Source organism: Anolis carolinensis, unplaced genomic scaffold, assembly GCF_035594765.1.
Source record: "Anolis carolinensis isolate JA03-04 unplaced genomic scaffold, rAnoCar3.1.pri scaffold_13, whole genome shotgun sequence".
In the NCBI taxonomy this organism is placed as follows: domain Eukaryota; kingdom Metazoa; phylum Chordata; class Lepidosauria; order Squamata; family Dactyloidae; genus Anolis; species Anolis carolinensis.
The window spans coordinates 15,391,677-15,409,148 of NW_026943824.1; the positions used below are offsets into that span (position 1 = coordinate 15,391,677).

Below are 17,472 nucleotides of genomic sequence, written 5' to 3' on the forward strand. Positions count from 1 at the left end.
ACTATAGCTTAAGTGGCTGAGTGAGCAAAGGAAGGGGCCTGAGTCTGTTAGGAATGTTGGGGGTTGCAGTCCAAAACACTTGCAGGGCCCAGGTTTGCCCATGCCTGGTATAGATGCAAGCCTAGATTAATAAGGAAAAGGTTTCCCCTGACGTTAAGTCCAGTCATGTCTGACTCTGGGGGTTGGTGCTCATCTCCATTTCTGAGCCAAAGAGCCGGCGTTGTCCGTAGACACCTCCAAGGTCATTTGGCCACTGAAATGACTGCATGGAGCGCCATTACCTTCCCGCCGGAGCAGTACCTATTGATCTACTCACACTCTGGGGGTTGGTGCTCATCTCCATTTCTGAGCCAAAGAGCCGGCGTTGTCCGTAGACACCTCCAAGGTCATTTGGCCACTGAAATGACTGCATGGAGCGCCATTACCTTCCCGCCGGAGCAGTACCTATTGATCTACTCACACTCTGGGGGTTGGTGCTCATCTCCATTTCTAAGCCAAAGAGCCGGCGTTGTCCGTAGACACCTCCAAGGTCATGTGGCTGGCATGACTGCATGGAGCGCCGTTACCTTCCCGCCGGAGCAGTACCTATTGATCTACTCACACTCTGGGGGTTGGTGCTCATCTCCATTTCTAAGCCAAAGAGCCGGCGTTGTCCGTAGACACCTCCAAGGTCATTTGGCCACTGAAATGACTGCATGGAGCGCCGTTACCTTCCCGCCGGAGCAGTACCTATTGATCTACTCACACTCTGGGGGTTGGTGCTCATCTCCATTTCTAAGCCAAAGAGCCGGCGTTGTCCGTAGACACCTCCAAGGTCATGTGGCTGGCATGACTGCATGGAGCGCCGTTACCTTCCCGCCGGAGCAGTACCTATTGATCTACTCACACTCTGGGGGTTGGTGCTCATCTCCATTTCTAAGCCAAAGAGCCGGCGTTGTCCGTAGACACCTCCAAGGTCATTTGGCCACTGAAATGACTGCATGGAGCGCCATTACCTTCCCACCGGAGCTGTACCTATTGATCTACTCACACTGGCATGTTTTCGAACTGCTAGGTTGGCAGGAGCTGGAGCTAACAGCGGGTGCTCACTCCGCTCCTGGGATTTGAACCTGGGACCTTTCGGTCTGCAAGTTCAGCAGCTCAGCACTTTAACACACTTCGCCATCGGGGCTCCTAAGCCTAGATTAACTACCCAAATAATGACACGGTGTATGGTTGTGCTAGGATGTACCACCAAGAGGAGTCCATCCTAGGATAGTCCTTTAGGGCGAAGGCCCTCCGGGTTACCTGTCCACGGAGACGGCCGCCAAGGTGAAGCTGCTGGCATACATGGTGAGGTAGATGAAGAAGTGGACCGCCTTGCACATGAAGGAGCCGAAGACCCAGCCTTCCAAGGAGTAAATGGTGGCCTGGAAGGGGACGCAGCAGATGATGAAGAAGAAGTCGGCCAGGCTGAGGTTGAGGATGAAGAGGTTGGTGCTGTTGTGGCCCATCTGCCCGTTGCGCAGCAGCACCGCCAGGACCAGGCTGTTGCCGACGGTGCCCAGCAGGAAGATGAGGGAAAAGACCACCGGGACGATGATGCTCGCTGGGCTGAACTGGGAGTTGTCGGACACATTCCAGTGTCCCGCAAAGTTGGCAAAGTCTTCGTGCTCAGACATTGCTTCCTCTCCCTATGAACAAATGGGAGTTAGGTTATTTTTAAAGTAAACGTAAAGGTTTCCCCTGACGTTAAGTCCAGTCATGTCTGACTCTGGGGGTTGGTGCTCATTTCCATTTCTAAGCTGAAGAGCCGGCGTTGTCCATAGACACCTCCAAGGTCATGTGGCCATTGGCATGACTGCATGGAGCGCCGTTACCTTCCCACCGGAGCGGTACCTATTGATCTGCTCACATTTGCATGTTTTTGCACTGCTAGGTTGGCAGGAGCTGGAGCTAACAGCGGGCACTCATTCCGCTCCTGGGATTTGAACCTGGTACCTTTCGGTCTGCAAGTTTAGCAGCTCAGCGCTTTAACGCTCTTCGCCACCGGGGCTCCTTTTATTTTTATTTTAGGTTATTTTTAGTTCTTGCAAATGTGAGTAGATCAATAGGGAAGGTAACAGCACTTCATGCAGTCCAAGATTGCTTGGAGCGTCTCTTTGCTTTTTCCAGCCAAAGCAGTACCTATTTATCTACTCACATTTGCATTTTTTCAAACAGCTAGGTTGGCAGGAACTAGGGCTGACAGACGGGAGCTAACCCCCTTCAGGCGGATATGAACTATCAACCTTCAGGTCAGCAGTTCATACTGTACTACACAATTATACTACTATGATTCCACTTCAAGAGCCAAGATTCCATCCTATGAAACCCATCACAGTTACAGTTTGAAACGGCATTATATGGTCAGGATAGATGGAAATAATGCAGTGGTGTAGGGACCATAAGCCAGAAAAATAGTCAACTATTGCCTATGGAGCTTTGCCTCTACATATGCCCCTCCCTTCTTGGGGGCTGGTGCCTTTATCCAGAAGGTTCCAAGACCAAAAGTTAGCTTGAAATCAACAAGTGAGGTCACAGGTATCACTTATGCCAAGTAGGTGTGGAAGGTGAGGAAGACCCTCAGCCATTGGTCAATTTTAGATAAGCCAAAGGTATATATTTGGCTTATATATTGAGTATATTTTTAATGAGGGAAAGGGGTATAAGCCAAAGGGGACTCAGGGCGGATCACATTGCACACATATAAGGCAAACATTCAATGCCATAACATAGAACAGAGACAGAGACAAACGCAGGCACGGGCTGGCCTCGAACTCATGACCTCTTGGCCAAAGTGATTTGTTGCAGCTGGCTGCTAACCAGCCTGCGCCTCAGCATTATTTTAATAAGGTAAAATAATAAATGTAATAGTAACAATAATGATAGAGTAAAATAATAAATGTAATAATAATAATAGAGTAAAATAATAAATATAATAATAATAGAGTAAAATAATAAATATAATAGGGTTGTTGTATGTCTTTCGGGCTGTGTGGCCATGTTCCAGAAGCATTCTCTCCTGACGTTTCGCCCACATCTATGGCAGGCATCCTCAGAGGTTGTGAGGTACACAACCTCTGAGGATGCCTGCCATAGATGTGGGCGAAACGTCAGGAGAGAATGCTTCTGGAACATGGCCACACAGCCCGAAAGACATACAACAACCCTGTGATCCCGGCCATGAAAGCCTTCGACAACACAATAAATATAATAATAATAGAGTAAAATAATAAATATAATAATAATAAATAGATTAAAATAATAAATGTAATAATAATAAATAGAGTAAAGTATTAAATGTAGTAATAGAGAAAAATAATAAATACATTATTAATAATAAAGAGGAAAATAATATATGTAGAGAAGGGGTTGAACAATACCAACGCTTATGATTGTTTCTTGTAAAGATTGATAGTCTTCCTTTAAATGTGACTCTGGAGTAACAGCAATTACATTACTTTACAACCACCTGAGCATTGTGCTTGCCATTTAAGAGTGAAATTAGTTACTCAGCTTTATACTCGCATTGGAATCAAACTGTTTGCAGAGTATGCCTGTTTAAAACTTAGATCTTTCTGTGAGTATGACTTTTACATTATCTTTGTTGTGTATTGTGTATGTCTCATGTAACTATATGTATTGTAAATAACTGGAAGCCACTATATATGTTCCCTATAGGATCCACATTTAAAAAACTCAAAAAAAAAAAAACAACTGCAAAAAGGACTACAATCCGCCTGATGAAGACTCTTTTGAGTTGAAACTGGTTGTGGTTTTGCAGTCTATTATCCATAATAAAGGAACAAGAATAATATATATATATATATATATATATATATATATATATATATAAAAGAGTGATGGCATCAGGGCAGCGGACAAAACAACAAAACTACAGGCCCCCCAACCTTGAAATTTGACAACACAACCCATCATTCACGGCTCTAGGTTGATACAACAAAAAGAAAAGAAAAATAAAGTCCTAATTACAGGGATAGGAATAATAGTTTTTATCCAATTGCTGCCAGTTTGAAGGCTAAGCTCCGCCCACTTGGTCTCCTAGCAATCTACTCAGCCCAGGGGACAGCACAGTTAGGCCTCACTTAGGCCTCTTCCACAGATTATCAGATTTTAACTGGATTATATGGCAATGTAGACTCAAGGCCCCTCCACACAGCTATATAAGCCATTTAGAATCTTATATTATCTGCTTTGAACTGGATTATCTTGACTCCACACTGCCATATAATCCACTTCAGTGTGCATACTAAACATAAAGACAACCATACAACAGACATTCAATACCACCACTACCTCAACAATTTCTCACCAACGCCACCAGACAAAGTCACAGCAACGCGTGGCCGGGCACAGCTAGTCATTATATATAAGAAGGGGACTCAATTTGTGTATGTGGAACAATCAAAGAACTAAAGAACATTTATTGTTTATGAGAAGGGGAGAAGAGAAAAATATTGTTTCTACTGTGAATGTAACAGCCCTTTGTTTGATTGTTTAACAACACTTTTTGTATCTGTTTTCAATTTGATGTATTGAACTAAATTTAGGTTTAAGAATTTCTGTATTACTGTAATAGTGGATACTTGTCTTTGCAGTTGTTGTGAAGGGACCATAGGCCAGACAATAGTAAACTTTTGCCTATGTGGCTTTGCCTCTGCATATGCCCCTCCCTTCCTGTGAGGGGTGCCTTTCTCCAGGAAGTTCCAAGGAGAGAAGAACCTCAGAGTAAACAAGTGAGGTCATTGGTATCACTTGTGCCAAGTGGGCGTGGAAGGTGAGGAAGACCCTCAGCCATTGGTCAATTTTAGATAAGCCAAAGGTATATAAACTTTTGCCTGTGTGGCTTTGCCTCTGCATATGCCCCTCCCTTCCTGTGAGCTGGTGCCTTTCTCCAGGAAGTTCCAAGGAGAGAAGAACCTCAGAGTAAACAAGTTAGGTCATTGGTATCACTTGTGCCAAGTGGGCGTGGAAGGTGAGGAAGACCCTCAGCCATTGGTCAATTTTAGATAAGCCAAAGATATATATTTTTCGTTAACTGCACACATGGAGCGGCCACCATTTCCATGATACAGCCCTTTGGGGTTTTAAAGAGAGAAGAAAGCTCAGAGTAAACAAGTGAGGTTATTGGTATCATTTATGCCAAGTAGGTTTGGAAGGTGAGGAAGACCCTCAGCCATTGGTCAATTTTAGATAAGCCAAAGGTATATATTCTTCGTTAACTGCACACATGGGGCAGCGACCATTTCCATGATACAGCCCTTTGGGGTTTTAAAGAGAGAAGAAAGCTCAGAGTAAACAAGTGGAGACTATTACAGTCTGGAAGATACTACTGTGGATTATAACAGTTGACTGTACTTATTATTTTCATTATTTTTGTTAACTCTCAGGTAATATTGTATATATATGGTGCTCTGAATTACATAGTGCAACTTATGTTTTGAAACTTTATAGTATTCGCTTATCCTTTTTACATAGAAGGAAGATAGCTCTATACTCAGAGAGGCCTGACTATTTCTGTGGCCTTTGCAAGATGCTCTAATATACACATCTTTTTATGTTTTGAACCTTTATAGTGTTTGTTTATCTCTTAGACATTATATGAGTCTACACTGATCATATAATGCAGTATATGGCAGCATAACTGGGGCCAGGGTCTGGATTTTTAAAAAGATTGCCATTTATTAATATTTATTTGCAAAAGAGCAGCGGAAACATCAGAAATATGGGACGATCTCCTTAACCGACCTTGGCCAACGTGTCCTGGGCTTCTCCCAAAAGTGCAGATTGTAATCTCAATATTTGGCCACAGATCAGCCATACTCAGTGTTGGTTTATGGATGGAAAAAGCGAGCAAACAAGCCCTGATATTTGCTTCTCCATCTCTAGCGGATCGGCCTTTAAAGTTGCTCTCAGGGGCCCTGGCAAAATGATGGATTATTAATATAGAGCAGGTCCTGCTCTGGAAATACGGTCGGGAGGGTAAATCAACACACTTGGCAAGAAAATCTGTTTTTATTGCACAAGGAAATAGACATCCTGCAAGGCTCATCTATCTCTTCAACTGCCTTTGGTTTCTGTCTTACTAGCAAACACCCGTGTTTGGGTTTTTTTTAATAGGAGAGATTTACAACCATTCATTTCTCTTGCTGTTAAATCTAAAATAGTGGTTTTAGAGAGGTTCCCAGTCGGAGAGTCCTGGGTTCGAATCTCCAAGTTGCCCTGAAACTCCCTGTTTGAATTTGGACCAATCTCTAGGTTTTCTTCCCCCTTTCAAAACGATTAACATATTACAATTTTCTTATTACATTGTCATGCAATTGCTCAATGGCATGGAATTCTGGGAGTTGTAGTTTTACTCTTTCAAACTACAAATCCCGGATTCTATCACCAGCCATGACAATTAAAATCACGTCAAACATATTGCAATTGCCTTATTACATTGTCATACATTTGCTCGATGGTATGGAATCCTGGGAGTTGTAGTTTTATCCTTTCAAAGAGTGCTGGTGCCTCACCAAACTACAAATCCCGAATCCTATCACCAGCCATGACAATTAAAATCGTATCAAAGATATTACAATTGCCTTATTACATTGTCTTGCAATTGCTCGATGGTATGGAATTCTGGGAGTTGTAGTTTTACGCTTTCGAAGAGTGCTGGTGCTTCACCAAACTACGAATCCTGGATACTATCACCAGCCATGACAATTAAAATTATGTCAAATATATTACAATTGCCTTATTACATTGTCATGCAATTTCTCAATGGTATGGAATTCTGGGAGTTGTAGTTTTACTCTTTCAAATAATGTTGATGTTTCACCAAACTATGAATCCCGGATTCTATCACCTGCCATGACAATTAAAATCATGTCAAACATATTGCAATTGCCTTATTGCATTGTTATGCACTTCCTCAATTTTATGGCATCCTGGGAGTTGCAGTTTTACTCTTTCAAATAATGTTGATGTTTCACCAAACTATGAATCCCAGATTCTATCACCAGCCATGACAATTAAAATCATGTCAAACTTATTACAATTTCCTTATTACATTGTCATGCACTTGCTCGATGGTATGGAATCCTGGGAGTTGTAGTTTTACTCTTTCAAAGAGTGCCGGTGCTTCACCAAACTATGAATCCCGGATTCTATCACCAGCCATGACAATTAAAATCGTGTCAAACGTATCACAATTGCCTTATTACATTGTCATACACTTGCTCGATGGTATGGAATTCTGGGAGTTGTAGTTTTACTCTTTCAAACTACAAATCCCGGATTCTATCACCAGCCATGACAATTAAAATCATGTCAAACATATTACAATTGCCTTATTGCATTGTTATGCACTTCCTCAATTTTATGGCATCCTGGGAGTTGCAGTTTTACTCTTTCAAATAATGTTGATGTTTCACCAAACTATGAATCCCAGATTCTATCACCAGCCATGACAATTAAAATCATGTCAAATATATTACAATTGCCTTATTACATTGTCATACATTTGCTCGATGGTATGGAATATTGGGAGTTGTAGTTTTACTCTTTCAAACTATGAATCCTGGATTCTATCACCAGCCATGACAATTAAAATCATGTCAAATATATTACAATTGCCTTATTACATTGTCATGCACTTGCTCGATGGTATGGAATTCTGGGAGTTGTAGTTTTATTCTTTCAAACTACAAATCCTGGATTCTATCACCAGCCATGACAATTAAAATCATGTCAAACATATTACAATCGCCTTATTACATTGTCATGCAATTGCTCGATGGTATGGAATTCTGGGAGTTGTAGTTTTACTCTTTCAAATAATGTTGATGTTTCACCAAACTACGAATCCCGGATTCTATCACCAGTCATGACAATTAAAATCATGTCAAATATATTACAATTGCCTTATTACATTGTCATACATTTGCTCGATGGTATGGAATATTGGGAGTTGTAGTTTTACTCTTTCAAACTATGAATCCTGGATTCTATCACCAGCCATGACAATTAAAATCATGTCAAATATATTACAATTGCCTTATTACATTGTCATGCACTTGCTCGATGGTATGGAATTCTGGGAGTTGTAGTTTTATTCTTTCAAACTACAAATCCTGGATTCTATCACCAGCCATGACAATTAAAATCATGTCAAACATATTACAATCGCCTTATTACATTGTCATGCAATTGCTCGATGGTATGGAATTCTGGGAGTTGTAGTTTTACTCTTTCAAATAATGTTGATGTTTCACCAAACTACGAATCCCGGATTCTATCACCAGTCATGACAATTAAAATCATGTCAAATATATTACAATTGCCTTATTACATTGTCATACATTTGCTCGATGGTATGGAATATTGGGAGTTGTAGTTTTACTCTTTCAAACTATGAATCCTGGATTCTATCACCAGCCATGACAATTAAAATCATGTCAAATATATTACAATTGCCTTATTACATTGTCATGCACTTGCTCGATGGTATGGAATTCTGGGAGTTGTAGTTTTATTCTTTCAAACTACAAATCCTGGATTCTATCACCAGCCATGACAATTAAAATCATGTCAAACATATTACAATCGCCTTATTACATTGTCATGCAATTGCTCGATGGTATGGAATTCTGGGAGTTGTAGTTTTACTCTTTCAAATAATGTTGATGTTTCACCAAACTACGAATCCCGGATTCTATCACCAGCCATGACAATTAAAATCATGTCAAACATATTACAATTGCCTTATTACATTGTCATACACTTGCTCGATGGTATGGAATCCTGAGAGTTGTAGTTTTACTCTTTCAAACTAAAAATCCTGGATTCTATCACCAGCCATGACAATTAAAATCATGTCCGACATATTACAATTTCCTTATTACATCGTCATGCAATTGCTCGATGGTATGGATGCCTGGGAGTTGTAGTTTTGCTCTTTCAAAAAGTTCTGGTACTTCACCAAACTACAAATCCCGGATTCTATCACCAGCCATGACAATTAAAATCATGTCAAATATATTACAATTGTCTTATTACATTGTCATGCAATTGCTTGATGGCATGGAATCCTGGGAGTTGTAGTTTTACTCTCCCACAGAGTGCTGGTGCTTCACCAAACTATGAATCCCGGATTCTATCACCAGCCATGACAATTAAAATCATGTCAAATATATTATAATTGCCTCATTACATTGTCATACACTTGCTCAATTGTATGGAATTCTGGGAGTTGTAGTTTTACTCTCCCAAAGAGTGCTGATGTCTCACCAAACTACAAATCCCAGATTCTATCACCAGCCATGACACTCAAAATCGTGTCAAACTGCATTAATTATACAATGTAGATGCATCCTTCCAAGCAATATTAGATGGCAATAAATATGTAGTGTAAACCACACAAAAAATTTAAATGAAGGCATTCAAATTGTAATTTTTGTCTGAGTCATTAATCAGACTGGAGACCGTGTCAAGAAATCAGACAGAAACTTTAAAAGGGCAGCAATAAAGTAGCTCGGTAATAGTCTTTCAAGTGTCAAGGCATCTCATTAGATGTCAAAGTCAGAATCATCCAAACCATCGTATTTCTGATTTCTCTGAGTGGTTTTCAGAGCTGGTAAAAACTGCTGGCAAGAAGAAAATCAACTCCTTGAGAATGTCATGCGGGAAAAGAGTTCTGCGAATACAATAGACAGAGAAGAAGAGAAATTAATGGGTCGAAAGAGCCAATCAAGCCTGAATTTTCCCCAGATGCCAGAATCACTGAACAGAAGCTGTTGCGGAGTCGAATCCAGACATTCGTGGGCTTAACTTTTTTTCAGGTCTGATGATTTGCAAGTTTGGAATCCAGAACCAAAATACATGTTGTTTTTTTTATAGGAAACGGTGTATTTCACAAAGGGAACCCAAATATGTTTCTGCAGAGGAACACTTCTGAACGAATAGAGAGGAAACTCCAGCTAATATTAGCAAGGACTTCCTGGATTATTTATTTTATTTATTTACTTAGTACATTTATATCCCGCTCTTCTCACCCTGAAGGGGACTCAGAGCGGCAATATAATATAATATAATATAATATAATATAATATAATATAATATAATATAATATAATATAGCACAATAATATAATAATAATATAATATAATAATATAATATATAATATATAATATAATAATAATAATATCATATCATATAATATAGCACAATATAAGCATTAAATTGCTATATTGAAGAGCTGTTTTGGGACTGGGATCTGTTGCTGTGTTGGAGTCTCCTTCTCTGGATGCTTTTAAGCAGGACCTGGATGGCCATCTGTCAGGAGGGCTTTGTTTGTGTTTTCATGACTGACGGAAGGGGGTTGAACTGGATGGCCCTTGGGGTCTCTTCCAACTATAGGATTCTAATTATTATTATTATTATTATTATTATTATTATTATTATTAATAAGCAGGAGCAGGGTGGTCATCTGTTGGGAGTGCTTTGATTATACTTTTCCAGTCTGGCAGATGATGCTTAGACTGGGGTCTCTCCCAACTTTATGATTCTATTTTATTTTATTTTATGACACAGCAAACAAGATAGATATGCTGGATTTCATATCACAAAATCACGTCAAACACTTCCCAAGTGTCTAGGACTGTGTGATGTATTATTATTATTATTATTATTATTATTATTAGATGCACAACAAGATGAGTACACAGCAAACAAGATCACTATATTATTGTTATTGTTATCATTATTATTATTATTATTATTATTTTATTATAACACAGCAAACAAGATAGACATGCTTGATTACTTATCACAAAATCACAAGTCGAACACTTCCCAAGTGTCTAGGACTGTGTGATGTATTTTCGGATGATGCGTGCAGATCCCAGCAGGGTGGCCTTTTGCAGTTGACAGATCGTGATTTTGTCAATGTCTATTGTTTCCAAATGCCGGCTGAGATCTTTTGGCACGGCACCCAGTGTGCCCATCACCACCAGGACCACCTGCACTGGTTTCTTCCAGAGTCTTTGCAGTTCAATCTTGAGGTCCTGAGAGCGGCTGAGTTTTTCCTGTTGTTTTTCGTCAATGCAACTGTCACCTGGGATGGCGACATCAGTGATCCAACCCTTTTTCTTTTCCACAACTGTGATGTCTGGTGTGTTGTGTTCCAGAACTTTGTCAGTCTGGATTCGGAAGTCCCACAGTATCTTTGCGTGCTCATTTTCCAATACTTTTGCAGGTTTGTGATCCCACCAGTTCTTTGCTGCTGGGAGGTGGTACTTGAGGCATAGGTTCCAATGAATCATTTGGGCCACATAGTTGTGCCTCTGTTTGCAGTCTGTCTGTGCGATTTTCTTACAGCAGCTGAGGATATGATCCATGGTTTCGTCCTTGCAGAGTCTGCATTTTGGGTCATCGGCTGATTTTTCGACCTTTGCCTTAATTGCCTTTGTCCTGATGGCTTGCTCCTGGGCTGCAAGGATCAGGCCTTCTGTCTCCTTCTTCAGGGTCCCATTCGTGAGCCAGAGCCAGGTCTTCTCCTTATCAGCTTTTCCTTCAATTTTGTCAAGGAACTTTCCATGCAATGTTTTGTTGTGCCAGCTGTCAGCTCTAGTTTGTAGTGCAGTTTTCTTGTACTGATTCTTTGTCTGCTGTGCTTTGAGGAGTTTCTGATTTTTGACTTCAATCAAAGCAGGTTCTTCACTTTGCTTTACATATTCTGCCAGGGCATGTTGTTCTTCTTCGACTGCTTGTTTGACTTGTAAGAGTCCTCTGCCCCCTGATCTTCTAGGCAGATATAGCCGGTCAACATCACTGCGAGGGTGCAGTGAGTGATGAATGGTCATGATTTTTCTTGTTTTTCTGTCCAAATTGTCCAGTTCTGCCTGTGTCCAGTTTATGAAGCCAGCAGTATATCTTATGACAGATATGGCCCAGGTGTTTATTGCCTTGATGGAGTTGCCTCCATTGAACTTGCTTTTGAGAATTTTTCTGACCCTTTGTGTGTATTCTTTGCTGACCACAGTTTTCACATGTTCATGCTTGATGTTGTCCAGCTGTAATATGCCCAGATATGAGGTACCTCACAACCTCTGAGGATGCCTACCATAGATGTGGGTGAAATGTCAGGAGAGAATGCTTCTGGTACATGGCCATACAGCCCGGAAAACATACAACAACCCTGTGATCCCGGCCATGAAAGCCTTCGATAACTCTCTCATGTTGTTTGGTCCTTTATAGGTTAGCGCATCTTCTCTCCTATTTGTATTCAGATATTGCAAGTGAACAGATGTATAAAATGACAACTTTAGCACCAAGAGCATAAACGGATAATTGAACTGCATGGCTAATACATTTTTGCCGTGTTTATTCTGGCAGCCTGCGCATCTTATTCCCACTGGATGAGGCTAAGGAACCAGGAGAGATTTCAGTGCATCTTTTAGAGGTGGACTGCCATGATTTCGACCAGTTCAAACATCCAGATATGTTCAAGGGCAGCCCTACATTTCGGATACTGCAGTAGCCCAGTCACAGCCCCACCTGTTCATTTTACGTTACAGTCTAAATGTTACTTGGAAACACTATTCTCATTTTATAAAAGATTCAGTGATAGTCATCATTGTTGTGGTCTCTTTGACACTCCTCATGTTTACAAAAATAATTAAGAAGTATTAAAATATCACCAGTCTATGAGCCCCTGGTGGCGCAGCATGTTAAAGCGCTGAGCTGCTGAACTTGTGGACCGAAAGGTCAGCAGTTCGAATCCGGTGAGCGGAGTGAGCACCCGCTGTTAGCCCCAGCTTCTGCCAACCTAGCAGTTCAAAAACATGCAAATGTGAGTTGATCAATAGGTACTGCTCTGGTGGGAAGGTAGCGGTGCTCCATGCCGTCATGGCTATGGCCACATGACCTTGGAGGTATCTACGGACATGCAAATGTGAGTAGATCAATAGGTACTGCTCTGGTGGGAAGGTAGCGGTGCTCCATGCCGTCATGCCTATGGCCCCATGACCTTGGAGGTATCTATGGACATGCAAATGTGAGTAGATCAATAGGTACTGCTCTGGTGGGAAGGTAGCGGTGCTCCATGCCATCATGCCTATGGCCACATGACCTTGGAGGTATCTACGGACATGCAAATGTGAGTAGATCAATAGGTACTGCTCTGGTGGGAAGGTAGCGGTGCTCCATGCCGTCATGCCTATGGCCACATGACCTTGGAGGTATCTACGGATATGCAAATGTGAGTAGATCAATAGGTACTGCTCCGGCAGGAAAGTAACGGCGCTCCATGCCTTCATGCCGGCCACATAACCTTGGAGGTGTCTACGGATATGCAAATGTGAGTAGATCAATAGGTACTGCTCCGGCAGGAAAGTAATGGCGCTCCATGCCTTCATGCCGGCCACATGACCTTGGAGGTATCTACGGATATGCAAATGTGAGTAGATCAATAGGTACTGCTCCGGCAGGAAAGTAACGGCGCTCCATGCCTTCATGCCGGCCACATAACCTTGGAGGTGTCTACGGATATGCAAATGTGAGTAGATCAATAGGTACTGCTCCGGCAGGAAAGTAATGGCGCTCCATGCCTTCATGCCGGCCACATAACCTTGGAGGTGTCTACGGATATGCAAATGTGAGTAGATCAATAGGTACTGCTCTGGTGGGAAGGTAGCGGTGCTCCATGCCGTCATGCCTATGGCTACATGACCTTGGAGGTGTCTACGGATATGCAAATGTGAGTAGATCAATAGGTACTGCTCAGGTGGGAAGGTAGCGGTGCTCCATGCCGTCATGCCTATGGCCACATGACCTTGGAGGTATCTACGGATATGCAAATGTGAGTAGATCAATAGGTACTGCTCCGGCAGGAAAGTAACGGCGCTCCATGCCTTCATGCCAGCCACGACCTTGGAGGTGTCTACGGACAATGCTGGCTCTTCGGCTTAGAAATGGAGATGAGCACCAACCTCCAGAGTTGGACACAACTGGACTTAATACCAGGAGAAAACCTTGACCATGAACATACAATGATGTCGGGAAATACTGAATCATTAAACTAGTTTAATGCACTGGTTTGAGCATCAAACTATTCCCTCCTTGGAAGCCTACTGGATAACCTTGGGGCGAGTCACACAGTCTCAGCCCCAGAAACCCCTGTGATAGAGTCGCCATAAGTCGGAAATAACTGGAAGACATGCAATAAAAACAACACATCCAGAGCCAGAATTCTCCAGCGCTGAGCTCTAGAGTTTCATTTCCGCTCGTGGACTCTGCCATGCAGCTGCAAATAGCTTCCAAAGAGAATTGTGAGTTTTATAATAATAAATAATAATAAAACTTTATTTATATACCGCCCTATCTCCCGGATGGGACTCAGGACGGTTTACAGTCACAAAAGCAAACACAAACATTACATAACAACATGATACATATTATTAAACAAAGTAAAATAATACAATTATAACAATAAATCACACTTACATGACCAGTTTTATGATGAGTGAGGTGAAGCAACTTTTAGGAAAAGAAGCACATTGTATTGTCTCCTGACGTTTCGCCCACATTTATGGCAGGCACCGTCACACACATACCTCACAACCTCTGAAGATGCCTGCCATAGATGTGGGCGAAACGTCGGGAGAGAATACTTCTGGAACATGGCCAGACAGCCCGAAAAACATACAACAACCCAGCACCTCTTTTGCTTCTCATGATTAGAAAGCAACACTTTTCAGAGCTGAGCCCTGGAGGTTATGAGATCTCCAGCCATCCCTGTCACTTTCTAAATGCAACCTGTTCCTGTGCTTCTCGCAGTCTCTTTGCTAAGCTCAAACATATGCATCCATGCCCAAATCCATCTCCTCTGCAGGGACATTCGTGAAACAAGTAGCAAACTAACATCTCCGCATTACTACTATTACTGCAAAACCAGTGGACCCAAAGTCTCCTGCATCCTAAGAAGAAGATACTGTGCGGCGGATGCCTACCTGTTTTGGGGCTCTGTTGTGCTGTCTCTCTCACGGCTCTCTTGTGCCCGATGCCTCTGTTGCAGGAAGGCAAGCCAGAGGCACCTGCTGCCTTCTTTCCGTGGAGCGCAACTGGCACATAGTGAACCGGGCTCTTCCTGGGTGACGACGGCAGACCTTTTCCCGTCTCGCTCTCTCTCCTCTTTGTCGTGCTTCTCTTTGCCACAGGTTCCTAGTCCAGCCGGCTCCTCCTCCTCCTCTTTCTGCCTCTCTCATTCCACCCAAGCATCCACTTCCTCCCTTTCAGGTGCTGTTCACACAAGCCTATGTTCCACATCAGTGTGAGAATTATATATTGTCAATCCGTGACCACAACCCTGCAAGGAGCGTTCCGATACCTCTTTGCCAACTCGATTTACCAGGGTTTTGCCACATCTGGTGTTGTGACTGCGCCTTCGGGGATTATGGTTGATGGTGATGGAATTCGAAGAGGAAGAAAAAACCCTCGTGATGAGGGTTCACTGGAGGAATTGCGCAGGAAGCGACTTAGAGAGCTATATGGGGGATCTTCTGAGGAAGATTCAGATGGGGAGATGGATGCTGATGAACAGGTGGTGGCTGGGGAAGCGGGCACTGAATGGGCACAGCCACCGGAGATGTCTGGGGATTTGGGGCTTATGGATACTTCTGAACCTGGGGTTTCTGCAGGAGCTGATCCCAATTGGGATGCTTGGAGAAGAGAGGATGGTTCTTTAAGTGTTCATGGGGCTAAGTGTGGGCAGGATGATTGGGACTCCGACGAATTGCTAGGTACTCCAGATCCACGAGCTCTAGCTGTGTGGAGTTCAGACTCTGAGTAGATTTGGGACACCTGGTGTTTGGGTGTGAGTGTTTGGTCACCCAGGAGGAAGGGGAATAAAATGGGAATGTTTGGCCACTGCACTTTGCGTGTGGCAAGGTGTTGCTGAGGCGCCATTGGGATCTCTGTGTTTCCATGAAGACTGGACTTGGACTATGATTTGAATCTGCTGATATCATCTAGCTTGGCTCTCGCTGTGTCTTATCGTGGACCTGTTTTGGATGACTGCACCCTCTTCGGACTTTGGATTGAATTTGACCTGGCTTCTGTCTACTCCCTCTGACTGACGGCCTCTCCCGGCTTCTGACTATTGGTTTGTCTTTCGGAATTTCTGCTGCCTCCTGACCTGACCTTGGATTCTTCTGACGACGGCTATTCATCATCCCTTTGAGGCTCTCGGCTTATCTGCACCGTGGAAGCAGCTTTACTGCTTTTCTAGTTTGTTTATTTTCCAGCAATTAACTCTATTTGTTTTCCAAAGCTGAATTGAAGCGTTATTTAGTTTTTTATTGAATGCCAGCATGGGAAATTAGCATGGCTCATTTTTGAGTTGTTATTGTCCAATCTACTTTCGAAACACTGAAAACTGAAGCATTTCAAGGATATTTCCTGTGTTTATGTTATTTTTTGGCTTATCTTCGGAATAAACTCTGTTTTGTATGTTAACTGGCGTCTGACTCTTCACAGTTGTCTATTACTAACTGATATACAGGATAGACCACTGGTAACAGACAAATTATAAACCTTACAGGCGCATGAATAATGCAGAAATGAAAATTGTTTACACCATTACGACAAACATTATATTCATGTTTGTATGTTTTTTCAATAACAGATAAGTATGTTCAGTAACTGAGTACAACGGTTTCCAGTATTGTCCCACATAAATAAAAGTCTTAGAAATGCATGGTCAAAGGAATAAACAACTGATGATTTCTTCTGTAAATTGTCGTTCACACTTCAGATAATTTCATCATTGTCCCATGCAAATAATTGTCTTGAAAATGCGCAAAAGAATTGTAAAACAATGTAGAACAACAAGGATTCCCGGGTATTTTGTAATCCTTGTTTCTGGATCAAAATCCCTTCTTCAGGTAGCTTCTGAGGGTTCTTTCATGAGTTTGTAGTAGCCTCTCCTGAAGCTTTTGTAAACTATATTTAAAAAAGACAACATAATATATTTGCTGTTGCCAGCACCCAGTAACATTACACAATTTCTCATTAGTTTAACATCCATTAAACAAAGAAAAACACTTACTTCCACTAAGGAGTTTGTGGCTCTGCTGTAGCACTTCAATTGTGGATAATGATCCTTCTGCCTTCCATTTGTGAGCAATTAGCTCATGGAGGTAGCTCCCTTTTTAAGGATTGTTAGCTACTTGGAGCACTCATTAAGGGTAATTACAAAAAACAAGAGAGATCTAGTTTATCATTTAAGCCATGTGGATGGACTGTATGCAATTTAAATATCCAAAAGGCCTCCCTCTGTAGTAAAATCCTTTTTATGTCCCCATGGGGTTTTGTGGTGATCCTTTCTAGAGCACAGAACCTAAAGCTTGTATAGGAGTGTGATTTCTCTAAAAAATGTGAATAAAG

The 17,472-nt window shown here is 41.9% G+C and overlaps 1 protein-coding gene across 1 annotated transcript in view; it reads right to left on the reverse strand.

Moving 5' to 3' along the window:
- The window catches only part of LOC134294177 (galanin receptor 2b-like), a 34,428-nt gene extending 17,198 nt beyond the window's left edge, over nucleotides 1-17,230 (reverse strand). Inside the window, exons 1-2 of the mRNA XM_062964366.1 lie at nucleotides 15,039-17,230; nucleotides 1,288-1,673 (exon numbers count right to left, since the gene is read on the reverse strand). Of these exons, the coding sequence (XP_062820436.1) occupies nucleotides 1,288-1,661 (374 nt within the window). The 5' untranslated portion in view covers nucleotides 1,662-1,673; nucleotides 15,039-17,230. The remainder of the gene's footprint in view (nucleotides 1-1,287; nucleotides 1,674-15,038) is intronic.
- Between the last annotated feature and the right edge of the window lie 242 nt (nucleotides 17,231-17,472).